Raw genomic sequence first — 17,809 nt, forward strand, 5'->3', positions numbered from 1 at the left:
TGGTCATGAAGAGAAGATGTCCCCTATTGATTTTGGGGTCACTCCGTCAAAGGTCAAGGTCACAGGGGCCTGAACATTGAAAACCATTTCCGATCAATAACTAGAGAACCACTTGACCCAGAATGTTGAAACTCCATAGGATGATTGGTCATGAAGAGTAGATGACCCCTATTGATTTTGGGGTCACTCCGTCAAAGGTCAAGGTCACAGTGGCCTGAACATTGAAAACCATTTCCGATCAATAACTAGAGAACCACTTGACCCAGAATGTTGAAACTTCATAGGATGATTGGTCATGAAGAGTAGATGACCCCTATTGATTTTGGGGTCACTCTGTGAAAGGTCAAGGTCACAAGGGCCTGAACATTGAAAACCATTTCTGGTCAGTAACTTGAGAACCACTTGACCCAGAATGTTGAAACTTAATAGGATGATTGGTCATGCAGAGTAGATGACCCCTAACGATTTTGGGGTCACTCTGTGAAAGGTCAAGGTCACAGGGGCCTGAACATTGAAAACCATTTCCGGTCAGTAACTTGAGAACCACTTGACCCAGAATGATGAAACTTCATAGGATGATTGGTCATGCAGAGTAGATGACCCCTAACGATTTTAGGGTCACTCTGTTAAAGGTCAAGGCCACAGGGGCCTGAACATTGAAAACCATTTCCAATCAATAACTTGAGAACCTCTCGACCCAGAATGTTGAAACTTCATAGGATGATTGTTCATGCAGAGTAAATGACCCCTATTGTTTTTGGGTCAGTCTATTAAAGGTCAAGGTCACAGTGGCCTGTTCATGTAAAATCATTTTTTGGAAATAACTTGAGAACCACTTGACCTACAACGTTGAAACTTAATAGGATGATTGGACATGCAGAGTAGATGACCCCTATTTATTTTGAGGTCATCTGATCAAAGGTCAAGGTCACAGGAGCCTGAACAGTGACTTGAGAACCACTAGGCCAAGAGTGTTGAAATTTAGCGGGATGACTGGACATGCCAAGTAGATGATCCCTATTGCAGCCAACCATCAGTGTCTCTTTGACTTTCGCTCCTGACCCCTATTGACTTCTTGCCTATAGGACTTTGCATTGAGGGGAGACATGCGCTTTTTACAAAAGCATTTTCTAGTTAGATTTATTATCAGTTTTAATAAAATAAATGATTTTCACAACTATTGCCAGGTTATGGCTTCAAATAACTAAGAAGATTGGGCTGTTTTGTGGACAGCTCTTGCTAAAACCTTTTGATTGGTTAAGATTTTTGAAATGTCCCAATACCTACGACAGCTGGAAATGTAAAAAATATATTGAAATCAGAAGAAATACTCAGTTTTGTAAATTCTTTCACCTGAAAGGGGAGTACAAAATTAAAAAAGTCATTGAAATGCACATTGCTAACTCACTGAGGCCCGGATCCAGGGCAGGGCCGAGGGGGCTCGTGTCCCCTCAGTTGGCTTAGAAGTGACCTATACCCATCAAAGATGCACCCAACTATTTTGGCAAAGGAATAATATTTTCTCAAAATTTAGACCTAGAAACGCACCAGAGGCCAACATTTCATACCTATATTTCAAAATTTTCCAGGGGGAGAGTCCCCTGACTCCCCCTCATCGAGAGGGGAGTGACCCCTCAATTTCCTAAACATTTAGACACAAAATGCACCAGAGGCCACCATTTCATACCTGTATTTCAAAAATTTCCAGGGGACAGCCTCCTGACACCCTCGTACTATGAGGGGAGTAAAAGTACCCCCACGGCCACCATTTCATACTGTATCGCAAAAATTTAAAGTGGGGGGAAACCCCCCTAACCCCCAAACATTGGTAGAGGCCCCTTCCCATACCTACCTGCTCTCGGTGCTGTGCGCCTTGGAGGTAACAACTTGGTTCTTAACTTGTGCCTCACCAGTCAAATATATCTGGATCCGGGCCTGCTAACTATCAAATGAAAAAACTGTGTAGGACATTTTTGTTTCTTAAATGTAACTGTAACAGAATACACAAAGTGTGAAAGATATCTTAAAATGTTGCTTAAATGTGACTGACCACCTTTACTTGCATTTTTGACATGCCATGGATTTTAGACTTTTAGGAATTTTAAATTGTTTTGAAACTGTTAAATGGAATTTCGATTAAGTTTTGGATTTTGTTTGCAAATGCCAAACAAAAGTGGTTTTAGGGGGATTTGTTCAAAATAACTTTATACAGGAGAAAATTTATACATTATACAGTATCATTATGGTACTACAAGTGACAGCCTGGGGAATAACAATGTCACTTAAGAAAGTCCTAGAACAAAGCCTCCATTAAATGTAGAAAGGGGAGTGTAAGGCAGTCTTGATAAGTGGCTGTAAAAAGGGAGTGAAAGATGTGCAATTTGCAACCATCTACTGCTAACCATTGCTAACAAATTTCTTCACTTTTGACAATGTTTATTGCTTTCTTTGCCCATCTTTGGCAGATGATCAACAAATTTAGGTCAATAAAAAGGTTGGAGTACCTATTTCATGTGTATTAATTAAGCCCATTTGAGCACAGACTGCTCATGGTGAGCTTCTAGAATCATTGGATGTCAGCCATCCATTCGTGGTTCACTATTTCTTTCAAGAACATTTTCTAAACCACCAAACCATTTCAACCAAACTTCACAGAAGTATTTCTTGGGCAATCCAGAAATCTAGGTTATCATCCATGCAGAATTCTGGTTGCAATGCCAACCTAAAGGAAAATCTTAAAAAATCTTCCTCTTAGAAGCTGCCTGCCCGATTTTTAAAATATTTCTAAAAAATGATTCTTGGTTGGCTCTTAACCAAATTCCTTCAGGTAATTCTGTTTAATTAAAAACATGTGCACAGGGGGCAAGACTAGTTATACCCTCACAAAACGAAGTTTGAGGGGGGATGGGGGTATATAGGAGTGAGCTTGGCAGTCGGTCGGTCAGTTCGTTGGTTTTCATGGTTTCCGGACAATAACTCAAGAAAGGCTTGACAGATTTGAATAATATTTGGTACACAGGTGTAACATCAGAAAATACAGGTCAAGTTCGACTTTCAGGTCAGTAGGTCAAAGGTCAAGGTCACAGTGACCCTGAACAGTTAAACGGTTTCCGGATGATAACTTGAGAACGCTTGGGCCTAGGATCATATATTTTAGTACACAGGTGTAACATCATGAAATACAGGTCAAGTTCTACTTTGAGTAGGTCAAAGGTCAAGGTCACAATGACACGAGACAGTTAATCGGTTTCTGGATGATGACTTGAGAACGCTTGGGCCTAGGATCATGAAAATTGATAGGGAGGTTGGTCATGACCAGCAGATGAACCCTTATGATTTTGAGGTCAGTAGGTCACAGGTCAAGGTCAGTGACCCAGAACATTTAAATGGTTTTTGGACAATAACTTCAGAGTGCTTGGGCCTTGGATCACGAAACTTAATAGGGAGGTTGGTCATGACCAGCAGATGACCCCTATTGATTTCGAGTTCAAAAGGTCAAAGGTCAGAGTGACCCGGAACATTTAAACCTTTTCCAGACAATAACTTGAGAACGCTTGGGCAGAGGATCATGAAACTTCATAGGGAGGTTGATCATGACCAGCAGATGACCTCTATTGATTTTGAGGTCAGTAGGTCAAAGGTCAAGCAAGTTCGGCTTTGACATTGGCTTAGTTCTGTGACAAGGCCATATTGTGGGCGTATAATTTGTCACTCCTGTGACAACTAGTTTTTCCTGTATTACTTTAAGGAGAACTGAAAAACTTCTTCTCTGAAACTGCTGATTTAGTTTCAAAATACTGTCACAGCAGTGTTGCTTTAATGACCCTCTACCAAATTTCTTCAAATCATTCTGTTTTGCTAAAAAATCATTGCCGCCACAGATGGCGGGGCTAGTTTAGGTTATAATTGAAATATATGGAAAACTTTTACAGTCTTCTGCTCTGAAACTACTGGCCCTATTTCAAATATTTTCACTGCAATGTTCCATAAGTTATGCATTACAGTTTTCTTTCAGGTCACTGTGTTTCTTTAAAAAAAATGACATCAAGGGGTCAAAGCTTAAAATCTTCTAGTCAAAATAGAGTGTCTCTATTTCAAAATAATTCCACAGACATTTTCTTTGCATAACTTTCTATCAAAACTGGACAAGCAAGCGGGGAAACTCCGATGAGCAATTAAGGGCTGTCACGATCCTCTTGTTGAAGCACTTGTTGCATAAGCCAGGGAGTGACTTTGAACACTGATACAGTCAAACATGAGCTAATGGCCACTAGCTACATTTTCAAATTAAACATTTTCAGTTTATTTTAACCTGTGAATTGGGGCCACCTGCACATGAAGAGCACTTTTTGCCACATTTTTTCCAAGAGTGGTCTTTAGATAAGGTCTGAATGTTCCTCTATTCAAAGGCACTGTTGCAGTGGTTGCTCTATATATTTAATAGCTAATATATAAATTTGCAATTTTATAGTTATCAATTGATATAACTGACAGAACTTTACTGTTTGTACAATTTCAGGTTGACAGACATTTACGGAAACTTGATCAAGAATTGTCAAAATTCAAAATGGAACTTGAGGCGGACAATGCGGGAATTACTGAAGTTCTTGAGAAAAGTTTGTACATGTTATTCATACAAACATGATGAAATTAGATTTTTGTTTCCCCTCTTGTGGGATTTCTACGTGTAGTGAAAGAGGAACTTTAAAACTTATCAAGCTCAGTTTATTGTACAACACTTTAACAGTTGAACCTGCCTTAGCTGCCACCTGTATTAAGCAGCACCTTGCCTTAACCAGCCAGTCAGCTATTTTTAGCTCGACTATTCAAGAATAGGGGAGCTATCCTACTCGCCCCGGCGTTGGCATTAGCGTGGGCGTGAGCGTCACACAAATGTTAAAGTTTGCGTACCACCCCAAATATTTTCAAAGTCCATTGAGATATTGCTTTGATATTTTGCATACTTGTTTACCATCATGACCCCAGTCTGTAAAAAGGAGGAGGCAACTCTATCAAGCAGTTTGACTGAATTATGGCCCCTTTTCGACTTAGAATATGCTTATTGTAATGTTAAAGTTTGCGTACCACCCCAAATATTTTCAAAGTCCATTGAGATATTGCTTTCATATTTTGCATACTTGTTTACCATCATGACCCTAGTCTGTAAAAAGGAGGAGGCAACTCTATCAAGCATTTTGACTGAATTATGGCCCCTTTTCGACTTTAATAGAATAAATGTTAAAGTTTGCGTACCACCCCAAATATTTTCAAAGTCCATTGAGATATTGCTTTCATATTTTGCATACTTGTTTACCATCATGACCCCAGTCTGTAAAAAGGAGGAGGCAACTCTATCAAGCATTTTGACTGAATTATGGCCCCTTTTCGACTTAGAATATGCTTATTGTAATGTTAAAGTTTTACTCATTGCTTATATTATACTCTCAAGCACTGAGAATAGTCGAGTGCACTGTCCACTGACAGCTTTTGTTCCCAAATAGATGCTTTTTATGTTCATTTTGTCTAAAGTAGTCATTTGCCTTAAACACTCTTTGGTTGGCTGCTTTATACAGGATTGGTTTTACTATTGTCTTGTGCTTGCCTGCACCAAATACTATTTGCCCAGATATACCAGGTTAACCAGTGTGCCCAATCACGTGATCGCGCTGTATCATTTGGTTCCCGCTATAAGCTGGAAAGTGAAAGTGGAGAGGTAAACAAAAATTATAAATCAGGGCGTAAGTTTTTTTATCCCATAAATGATGTTAATATCATGCACATGATTCGAAACCTAATTGAAGGTGCTACCCCCGGTACTATGATTTCCCCACCAAAACCTTGTTTTAACGCTATACCTGTTCAACCACTTTTGACATTGTGTGCTCGGAGGTGTTCTAACTGCAAGGCAGTTGAACAGAAATAGCGTTAGAACGAGCAGGTTTTGGTGGGGAAATCATAGTACCGTGGGTAGCACTTTCAAATAGGTTTCGAATCATGTGCATGATATTAACACAATATATTGAATAAAAAACTTACGCCCTTATGTACAATTTTTGTTCACCTTTCCACTTTCACTTGCGAGATCAATATGACTTAGTGCGATCACGTGATTGGGCACACTGTTAACTTCAGCATCTACAATGTGGTATGCATTATAAAGCAGTGAGAACTGTTTTGAAACTTGGTATTGCAACTCTGTTGTTGACATCAGCTTGTTTAGCTGGTATTTAAAATTATTTAAAAAATTGCTAATAAACTTAGCATATTTTTGCTATATTCTAGACAAACAGTGTGAAATTGTTTACATATTATTGAGTCTCTGCAATTTTAGCAGTTATAATTGGAGATGGTATAAAAAATAGCACAGTAGGAAAGTTGGGCCAAATTACACAAATAATTGGCCTAAGTTGCAAAAATACTTGTTGTTAAGTACCAGTAAGTCACATATAATATGAGTAAGAAAGACAAGTATATTTAAATAACCCAAATCATTACTTGGTATTATAGACACAAACAGTAAATTGTTGCAGGTCTGCACTATGACAAAATCCAATGCAAGGATGTTATGGAATTCCCAAAAAATTGAAAATGAGGCTGAAATGAAAACAGCATCGAATGAAAGATAAAACTTTGTGAATAGGATGATAACATTAATTTTGTGAAACAGAATGTTCTTTTAAAAAAAATGGAAGTTTAACAATGGGAAATAACAAAGATGAACCTGCCCCAGGCAGTCGGGCTGTTCTGAACGTTGAGATCTGGGTACTTGCCCCGGAAATTTGGTTTTCTGTTGATTTCCATAATTTTCTTGTTGAAAGTGACTTTCAATGTCGACAAGAGGTTTGTGTCTCAACAAGGAGTTTCGTGAATTTGTTCAGCTTTTTTTTTTTTCACAAAAAACTGTTTGAAGAAAGAAGGGAATATACCTTATGATAATTGTTTGTTTAGCACGAGCAGCATGGAGAAAATGCAAGACAAATATTTGAATTTACTACACTGGATAATCGCACTCAGCCCCTGCTTTTCCTACCTTATGCTTATTTTAAGGATTGATAGTAACTGTTTAATTTTCTCATAATTCATAATGAACACCAACTTTTTAGGATAATGTTACAATTATCCTAAAGATGAACATGGAAATAATGACTTATTTTTATGTGTGCTATTAATTTCTGTTGTGTTTATTTCCAGGATCACTTGAAATGGACAAACCGCTAGTACAGAATCATAGAGCAGAAAGTAAGCGCTTTATTTCTTGACTGGTAAACAGTCTTTAACCTTTAACCTGCTATTGGCAAGTGATTCTGCCTTTGTGATCAGTGCAGACCAAGATAAGCCTGCACATCCGAACAGGCTGATCATGGTCTGCACTGGTGGCTATTCAGTCAATAAATTTGCAGTGAATACCCCTTCGGATAACAAATTGTACTGCCTAAATTGAATGATGGACCAGTTGATTTTAAATATTTAGCAGGCTAAAGCTTAAAGATTGTTCTTATGTAGGGACAAAAACCAGAAATGGCTGTCTGCAGTGTCCGTAATATTTTGCATTCTCATGCATTATTTCTTTTCCTTCAGCCTCTAATGTAATTCATACAAGACAAGGAGTATGTTATTGAACAGAAATTGCTGATTTACCTGGTCCATTAGCTTACTTTAGATTATACTTGGCTAGATTTATCTAGATTTATATATATTATGTACAGATCAATGATTTGTAATAGTTGGATTTGTTTTAGCTTGTGAAGACTGAAGGAAGTTTGAATGCATATCATTTTTATCCCATTATTGAAATAAATAGTGTGGACACTGTATCAGGGAGGTTAGGAAGTTCTATTATAGAACCCACAGCAGGATCCAAACTCCTGATCTCTTGAATATTTGCGAATAAAAGAAAATATTTAGGCTTTCTATCAAAGACTAGTTAAGTGGTTAGTACGAGTACTTGTTTATATTGGTGGTATTGGAAGCATGTATATTATTTTGTTGCTTATTTTGAAATTACATTGTTTATAATCTAGTTATTGTGTGATCATTTGATTGACTTTCAGAACGAAAACTTCCAACATCCTCTGTTCCAAGTCAAAGTGAAAAGAAAATGACAACGGAAAAGGTGCTGTCAACACTGGCCAATGAAATTGCCCGAGATTCATTTGGTGGTGTTCGCAAGAGTCAGTCCGCCTCCAACTCACCTAATATATCTATGTTTAATTCTGCTCCAGCATCAACAACACTTACATACAAATTAGGTGAGTTGATAAATGTCTTATGTAAGGAAAGACTTTGTTGAAATGTTTGGGTGTAAAGTGAAAAGGCAGGTTAAGTCATATGACAGATTTTGAGCTTTAAAGGTTGAAGCACCCTACAGGCATTATTGTTGGGTTAAATAGGCATTTTAAAGCATAAGTTGAACAGTAAACCTGCAGGCCAGTTGGATTGCTTTCTCACATGGAAAAAAGATTTGACCCACACAGCTGTATGAAAATTGAGTAATTTTTAAGCCGGTAAACTTTGCAACTTTGCCATTAAGGTCTCCGTATTTTTTAGGGATGGGAACGAATATTCGAATATTCGAAAATCGGACAAATATTCGAATATGAAAATCAAATTCGAATATTCGTAAATTATTGTATTTTTTTTTTTTCAAAATAAGTATTGATTTTGGGCAATATGAGCATGCTAGTTTTACAGAATAAAACCATATCATGTTTGTTTATCGCGTATCAAAAGATGCCCAATTAACAAGAAAATAGCAATGCATAATTGGCAGGGGCCATCGTTACGGATTAACAGTTTGCAACAGGCGTCAATGTGTCAGATGCATGTCAAAAGATGTCCAATTAACAAGAAAATTGCAATGCATAATTACCTGGGGTCATCACTACGGATTAACAGTTTGTATTAGGCGTAAATGTGATATCTTTTTATCTTTTGTTCATCTTTATTGGCGCCTGTTTTATGTATCAAGTTGTAGAATTTTTTTTTCGAAAACAATACCAGACATGTAGATATTGTCGATCTTTTCACAATATTTTGTACGACGTTTTAGACCATCCGCAGAATCGGTTTTCATCCGCTATCGGCTGTATTCAAATTAAATTTTGAAGTACTTTATATTAAAATAAAAAAATAACATATGATTGGTGCATAAGTTCATGTTGAAGGAAGTTTAAGTCCGCCTTATTTGCTTTTTACACGCCGATTGAAAATTTTCAAAATGGCGGCGGTAATACAACAGCGCGTCAAGTGTTTAACTGGGATGACCTGCTATTTTTAGATAAAATTGCGACGGTCTAAATTATAATCGTTTTGATTTTTTTGTATCATTTTGAAGATAAAACACTGAATTAGTTAAATATGTTCATGATTATACTGACAGAATCGTGAAATAAAACGCTAGGATCGGCGGGTTTTGCTAGCCTAAGGTAGGATCGGGTTACCTGAATCAAACATTTTTTGGCCTTATTACGTACGATGATCCACGCTTTAAACAAATGAATACGTTTTGTATATGCCAATCACTTAATAAATATGTAAAGCTTCCATTAAAACAAACCGAATATTCGAATATATTCGAATATGGCAAACCGAATATTCGAATATTGATTTCAGTATTCGTTCCCATCCCTAGTATTTTTGGCTGGTATTGTCTCTTTTTGGATACAATTCTATAATGATTTTATTCTGTTCAAATGCTTTCACTTGAAGCAAAGTGGTAATATTTGAATTAACTCTAAATGAAATATACATGGTCTTGAACATGGTTTTGTTTTTTATACACTTTTTGAACCTTTCATAAGAAAGGCCTTTTAACATTTTCATGTGGTCTTCTCAGTAAGTAGAGCACCAAACTAAAAATAAGGACACGGACGTGAATCTTGGCAAGGTAATAACTTGCCTCTTGTTGATGTGGGTCCAAGCCTTACTCTGGGTTTTGAATTCTTCATGCAAAGAAGCCATCCAGCTGGCTTAAGGAAGTCGGTGGTTCTAACCAGGGGGTCTGCCCGTGATGAAATAATGCACGGAGCCCTTGAGGGTCACCTGGTGTCTTCCTCCACCATCAAAGCTGGAAAGTTGCCATATGACCTATAGTTGTGTCAGTGAGATGTTATAAACCCAACAAAAGAATTAAAACAAATTGGCAAGATAAATGTTCTCAGAGATGATTTACTTTTTATGTTACGTCTGACATTACTTGTCCTCAACCTCTGATATTATTGTCACTTGCTGATATGTGGTTCATATTAGAAAATAGTTACAACTGTCAGGGTGCTTTATTTAACTGATATATTGTTGAAGAATGGTGTTTAATCCAACGTAACAAAAATACAGACAATTACATACATTTTATATGCATGACATTTCATGTATATGTAATATTTAATCTTTATATTGTTTTTATAGGTCATGTAGGGGCAGGAAGCAATGCAGCTATAGCAGCAGCAGCTTCACAGGCAATAGCAGCAACACAACAAGTGGTGTGTATCATCATTATCTTAAACTTTTGACCTGTATATGTGAAGTTTCTTTGTTTATTGTAAATGAAGAAATAGCAGTTTGCTTTTCACAAGGGAGGTAGAGATTTCAACACTTTACATGTTGTAATTCCCCCAGGAGAGATTACAGTTCCATACATATGCTTGTACACGTGAGTTTACAATTAGCAGATTTCTATCGTGAATGATTAATTTTGCCTCTGCTAATTGCTTGCTTGAGGTTTAAGTTTTACAAGCACAATTATGTGTCCTCCCCCCACCCCCACTACGGAGTGGGGGAAACATATTGTTTTTGCCCTATCTGTCCGTCCCACTTCATTTCCAATCAATAACTGGAGAACCATTCGTCCTAGAACCTTCAAACTTCATAGGGCTTATGTGGTAGACGACCCCTATTTTTAGCTCACCTGTCACATAGTGACAAGGTGAGCTTTTGTGATCACGCAGCGTCCGTTGTCCGTCGTCAGTGCGTGCGTCCGTAAACTTTTGCTTGTGACCACTCTAGAGGTCACATTTTTTATTGGATCTTTATGAAAGTTGGTCAGAATGTTCATCTTGATGATATCTAGGTCAAGTTCAAAACTGGGTCACATGCCATCAAAAACTAGGTCAGTAGGTCTAAAAATAGAAAAACCTTGTGACCTCTCTAGAGGCCATATATTTCACAAGATCTTCATGAAAATTGGTCAGAATGTTCACCTTGATGATATCTAGGTCAAGTTCGAAATTGGGTCACCTGCCTTCAAAAACTAGGTCAGTAGGTCTAAAAATAGAAAAACCTTGTGACCTCTCTAGAGGCCATATATTTCATAAGATCTTCATGAAAATTGGTCAGAACGTTCACCTTGATGATATCTAGGTCAAGTTCGAAACTGGGTCACGTGCCATCAAAAACTAGGTCAGTAGGTCAAATAATAGAAAAACCTTGTGACCTCTCTAAAGGCCATATTTTTCATGGGATCTGTATGAAAGTTGGTCTGAATGTTCATCTTGATGATATCTAGGTCAAGTTCGAAACTGGGTCACGTGCGGTCAAAAACTAGGTCAGTAGTTCTGAAAATAGAAAAACCTTGTGACCTCTCTAGAGGCCATATATTTCATGAGATCTTCATGAAAATTGGTCAGAATGTTCATCTTGATGATATATAGGTCAAGTTTGAAAGTGGATCACGTGCCGTTAAAAACTAGGTCAGTAGGTCAAATAATAGAAAAACCTTGTGACCTCACTAGAGGCCATATTTTTCATGGGATCTGTATGAAAGTTGGTGTTCATCTTGATGATATCTAGGTCAAGTTCGGAAATGAGTCACGTGCCATCAAAAACTAGGTCAGTAGGTCAGATAATAGAAAAACCTTGTGACCTCACTAGAGGCCATATTTTTCATGGGATCTGTATGGAAGTTGGTCTGAATGTTCATCTTGATGATATCTAGGTCAAGTTCGAAACAGGGTCATGTGCGGTCAAAAACAAGGTCAATAGGTCTAAAAATAGAAAAACCTTGTGACCTCTCTAGAGGCCATACTTGTGAATGGATCTCCATAAAAATTGGTCAGAATGTTCATCTTGATGATATCTAGGTCAAGTTCGAAAGTGGGTCACGTGCCTTCAAAAAGTAGGTCAGTAGGTCAAATTATGAAAAAACGTTGTGACCTCTCTAGAGGCCATACCCTTGAATGGATCTTCATGAAAATTGATCAGAATGTTCACCTTGATGATATCTAGGTCAAGTTTGAAACTGGGTCACGTGCCATAAAAAACTAGGTCAGTAGGTCAAATAATAAAAAAACCTTGTGACCTCTCTAGAGGCCATACTTTTCATGGAATCTGTATGAAAGTTGGTCTGAATGTTCATCTTGATGATATCTAGGTCAAGTTTGAAACTAGGTCAACTGCGGTCAAAAACTAGGTCAGTAGGTCTAAAATTACTAAAATCTTTTGACCTCTCTAGAGGCCATATTTTTCAATGGATCTTCATGAAAATTGATCTGCATGTTCACCTTGATGATATCTAGGTCAGTTTCGAAACTGGGTCACATGCGGTCAAAAACTAGGCCAGTAGTTATGAAAATAGAAAACCTTGTGACCTCTCTAGAGGCCATATTTTTCATGAGATCTTCATGAAAATTAGTGAGAATGTTCACCTTGATGATATCTAGGTAAAGTTCAAAACAGGGTCACGTACCTTCGAAAACTAGGTCAATAGGTCAGATAATAGAAAAACCTTGTGACCTCTCTAGAGACCATATTTTTCAATTGATCTTCATGAAAATTGGTCAGAATTTTTATCTTGATAATATCTAGGTCAAGTTCAAAACTGTGTCACATGAGCTCAAAAACTAGGTCACTATGTCAAAAAATAGAAAAAACCACGTCATACTCAAAACTGGGTCATGTGGGAAGAGGTGAGCGATTCAGGACCATCATGGTCCTCTTGTTTTATTAGCTCACCTGTCACATAGTGACAAGGTGAGCTTTTGTGATCACGCAGCGTTCGTGCGTCCGTTCGTGCGTTAGTCCGTCCGTAAACTTTTGCTTGTGACCACTCTAATGGTCACATTTTTAGTTGGATCTTTATGAAAATTGGTCAGAATGTTCATCTTGATGATATCTAGGTCAAGTTCGAAACTTGGTCACGTCCCATCAAAAACTAGGTCAGTAGGTCTAAAAATAGAAATACCTTGTGACCTCTCTAGAGGCCATATTTTTCATGGGATCTGTATGAAAATTGGTCAGAACGTTCACCTTGATGATATCTAGGTCAAGTTGGAAACTGGGTCACGTGCCTTCAAAAACTAGGTCAGTAGGTCAAATAATAGAAAAACCTTGTGACCTCTCTGAAGGCCATATTTTTCATGGGATCTGTATGAAAGTTGGTCTGAATGTTCATCTTGATGATATCTAGGTCAAGTTCGAAACTGGTTTATGTGCGGTCAAAAACTAGGTCAGTAGGTCAAATAATAGAAAAACCTTGTGACCTCTCAAGAGGCCATATTTTTCATGGGATCTGTATGAAAGTTGGTCTGAATCTTCATCTTGATGATATCTAGGTCAAGTTTGAAAGTGGGTCACGTGCCGTCAAAAACTAGGTCAGTAGGTCTTGAAATAGAAAAACCTTGTGACCTCTCTAAAGACCATATTTTTCATGGGATCTGTATGAAAGTTGGTCTGTATGTTCATCTTGATGATATCTAGGTCAAGTTCGAAACAGGGTCATGTGCGGTCAAAAACTAGGTCAGTAGGTCTAAAAATAGAAAAACCTTGTGGCCTCTCTAGAGGCCATACTTGTGAATGGGTCGCCATAAAAATTGGTCAGAATGTTCATCTTGATGATATCTAGGTCAAGTTCGAAAGAGGGTCACATGCCTTCAAAAATTAGGTCAGTAGGTCAAATAATGAAAAAACGTTGTGACCTCTCTAGAGGCCATATTTTTCATGGGATCTGTATGAAAGTTGGTCTGAATGTTTATCTTGATGATATATAGGTCAAGTTTGAAACTGGGTCAACTGCGATCAAAAACTAGGTCAGTAGGTCTTGAAATAGAAAAACCTTGTGACCTCTCTAGAGGCCATACCCTTGAATGGATCTTCATGAAAATTGGTCAGAATGTTCACCTTGATGATATCTAGGTCAAGTTTGAAACTGGTTCACGTGTCTTAAAAAACTAGGTCAGTAGGTCAAATAATAAAAAAACCTTGTGACCTCTCTAGAGGCCATACTTTTCATGGGATCTGTATGAAAGTTGGTCTGAATATTCATCTTGATGATATCTAGGTCAAGTTTGAAACTGGGTCAACTGCGGTCAAAAACTAGGTCAGTATTTCAAAAATAGAAAATTTTTTTTGACCTCTCTAGAGGCCATATTTTTCAATTGATCTGAATGTTCACCTAGGTGATATCTAGGTCAGTTTCGAAACTGGGTCATGTGCGGTCAAAAACTAGGCCAGTAGGTATAAAAATACAAAAACCTTGTGACCTCTCTAGAGACCATATTTTTCATGAGATCTTCATGAAAATTAGTGAGAATGTTGACCTTGATGATATCTAGGTAAAATTTAAAACAGGGTCACGTACCTTCGAAAAATAGGTTAATAGTTCAAGTAATAGAATAACCTTGTGACCTCTCTAGATAACATATTTTTCAATGGATCTTCATGAAAATTGGTCAGATAATATCTAGGTCAAGTTCAGAACTGGGTCACATGAGCTCAGAAACTAGGTCACTATGTCAAATAATAGAAAAAACGACGTCATACTCAAAACTGGGTCATGTGGGAAGAGGTGAGCGATTCAGGACCATCATGGTCCTCTTGTTTTTTTTTGGTTGGGGTGTGGTGTGTCACTCCATCAGAAGTCAAGGTCACAGGGGCCAGAACATGGAAAATCATTTCCGGTCAATAACTTGAGAACCATTTGGCCCGGATTGTTGAAACTTCATAGAATGATTGGACTTGCAGAGTAGATGACCTGTAATTGATATTGGGGTCATTCTTTTGAAGGTCAAGGTCACAGGGGCCAGAACATGGAAAACCATTTCCGATCAATAATTTGAGAACCATTTGACCCAGAACCTTCAAACTTCATAGGGTGATAGGATTCCAGAGTAGATGACCCCTATAGTTTTTGGCGTCACTCCATCAAAGGTCAAAGTCACAGGGGCCATCCGTCCGTCGCACTACATTTTCGATTAATAACTGGAGAACCATTTGACCTAGAACCTTTAAACTTCATAGTATGATAGGACCTGCAGACTAGATGACCCCTATTGTTTTTGGGGTCACTCGAACAAAGGTCAGTGTCACAAGGGCCTAAATATGAAAATTTCTTTCCGATCAATAACTTGAGAACCACATGACCCAGAGTGTTGAAACTTCATAGGATGATTTGACATGCAGAATAGATGACCCCTATTGATTTTGGGGTCACTGGATCAAAGGTCAAGACCACAGGGGCCAGAACATGGAAAACCGTTTCCAATCCATTACTTGAGAACCACTAGACCCAGAACGTTGAAACTTCATGGGATGATTGGACATGCTGAGAAGCTGATCTCTCTTGCAGCCAGCCATCAGTGTCTCTTTGACTTTTGCTTCAGTCACTTAAAATTCAGTCCCCTATTGACTTTTTATACACCCGTCACTGAAAGAGCGGGGCGTATAATTTGAACACCCGTGTAGGGCGGGCGGTCGGTGTCCAAAGCATGTCTGCTCTCTAAGTGGAACAGTTTTCATCGTATCTTCACCAAACTTGCTGACAATGTTTGTGGGCATAATATCTCGGCCAAGTTTGATAACCAGACATTCTTGGATTATGGCCCTTGAATTACTTGAAAAACAGCGAATTTAGCCTTGTCCGCTCTCTAAATCAAACAGTTTTCATTCGATCTTCACCAAACATGCTGACAATGTTTGTGGGCATAATATCTCGGCCAAGTTTGATAACCAGCCAAATCGCCCCAGGCACTCTTGGATTATGCCCCTTGAATTACTCGAAAAACTGCGAATTTAGCCTTGTCCGCTCTTGTTAGTCGAACAGTTTTCATCTGATCTTCACCAAACTTGCTGACAATGTTTATGGGCATAATATCTGGGCCAAGTATGATAACCACCCAAATTGTCCCAGGCACTCTTGGATTATGCCCCTTGAATTAGGCCAAGTTTATGGATTTTTGCACATTCAATACGCTTATTGGAATAATAATTGACTTATGCATACCCATACAAGTAAGAAATTGCAACTTTTGTAATTGTAAATGTCTGCTTAAGATTAGTGATAACTTAATTGTGTGATGCACTGATTTTATACCTACATGGTTTTGAATGGCAAAATAAGGTTTGGCAAATTATGCAGAATCCATGTAACAGTTGTGCCAGCTAGAAGTCAAGGTCACAATTGAACTTGAAACATTTGAGCTTCTGATTTTGTCTGTTTTACATTTTTTAGCTCACCAGTCACAAAGTGACAAGGTGAGGTTTTGTGATCGCGTGGCGTCCGTCGGTCCATGCGTGCATGCGTGCATCCGTAAACTTTTGCTTGTGACCACTCTAGAGGTCACATTTTTCATGGGATCTTTATGAAAATTGGTCAGAATGTTCACCTTGATGATATCTAGGTCAGGTTTGAAACTGGGTCACGTGCGATCCAAAACTAGGTCAGTAGGTCTAAAAATAGAAAATCCTTTTGACCTCTAGAGGCCATATTTTTCAATGGATCTTCATGAAAGTTAGTCTGAATGTTCACCTTGATGATATCTAGATAAAGTTCGAAAGTGGGTCACGTGCGGTCAAAAACTAGGTCAGTAGGTATAAAAATAGAAAAACCTTTTGACCTCTAGAGGCCATATTTTTCAATGGATCTTCATGAAAGTTAGTCTGAATGTTCACCTTGATGATATCTAGATAAAGTTCGAAAGTGGGTCACGTGCGGTCAAAAACTAGGTCATTAGGTCTAAAAATAGAAAAACCTTGTGACCTCTCTTGAGACCATATTTTTCAATGGATCTTCATGAAAATCGGTCAGAATGTTCACCTTGATAATATCTAGGTCAAGTTCGAAAGTGGATAACGTGCGCCTGGCGTCCGTGCGTCCGTCCATAAACTTTTGCTTGTGACCACTCTAGAGTTCACATTTTTCATGGGATCTTTATGAAAGAAGTTCAGAATGTTCACCTTGATGATATCTAGGCCAAGTTTGAAACTTGGTCACGTGCAGTCCAAAACTAGGTCAGTAGGTCTAAAAATAGAAAAACCTTGTGACCTCTCTAGAGGCCATATTTTTCAATGGATCTTCATGAAAATTGGTCAGATTTTTTATCTCGATGATATCTAGGTCAAGTTCAAAACTGGGTCACATGAGCTCAAAATCTAGGTCACTATGTCAAATAATAGAAAAAAACAATGTCATACTCAGTTCAAAACGGGGTCATGTGGGGACATGTGAGCAATTCTGGACCATGCAGGACCATCATGGTCCTCTTGTTTAACTTCTTAAAGGATATTTATTAAGTTTTGGTTGAAAGCAACACATCAAAAAGACATGCAAAACTCATGTCCCAGTTGCACCAGACTCTGAAATGAATTGATTGCCCTTAGCCTGTTATCAGTCAACAATTTTCTGAATATTTTTTAGCAATTTTCATGCACCCGGATTGTATGATAACTGTGGTCACATGATCTCTTAAAAGTATGAGCCTTTAAAAGATTGCTTAAGTAAAGGTTTAGCTTTGTCAAAATGTCCAAATTTCATATTCTTAACAGTTTAGAAAAATAATATATAAGAAGATGCTTTGGAAACATAGAACATAACTGAGCAATA

The 17,809-nt window shown here is 38.1% G+C and overlaps 1 protein-coding gene across 1 annotated transcript in view; it reads left to right on the forward strand.

Annotated features, from left to right (window-relative positions):
* LOC123529151 (inhibitor of growth protein 3-like) overlaps positions 1–17,809 on the forward strand; it is a 38,416-nt gene that overhangs the window by 11,327 nt on the left and 9,280 nt on the right. The window contains exons 5-8 of the mRNA XM_045309372.2: positions 4,520–4,616; positions 7,192–7,239; positions 8,052–8,249; positions 10,405–10,478. Coding sequence (XP_045165307.1) covers positions 4,520–4,616; positions 7,192–7,239; positions 8,052–8,249; positions 10,405–10,478 — 417 coding nt within the window. The remainder of the gene's footprint in view (positions 1–4,519; positions 4,617–7,191; positions 7,240–8,051; positions 8,250–10,404; positions 10,479–17,809) is intronic.

This window comes from Mercenaria mercenaria, chromosome 13 (genome assembly GCF_021730395.1).
Source record: "Mercenaria mercenaria strain notata chromosome 13, MADL_Memer_1, whole genome shotgun sequence".
Classification (NCBI taxonomy): domain Eukaryota; kingdom Metazoa; phylum Mollusca; class Bivalvia; order Venerida; family Veneridae; genus Mercenaria; species Mercenaria mercenaria.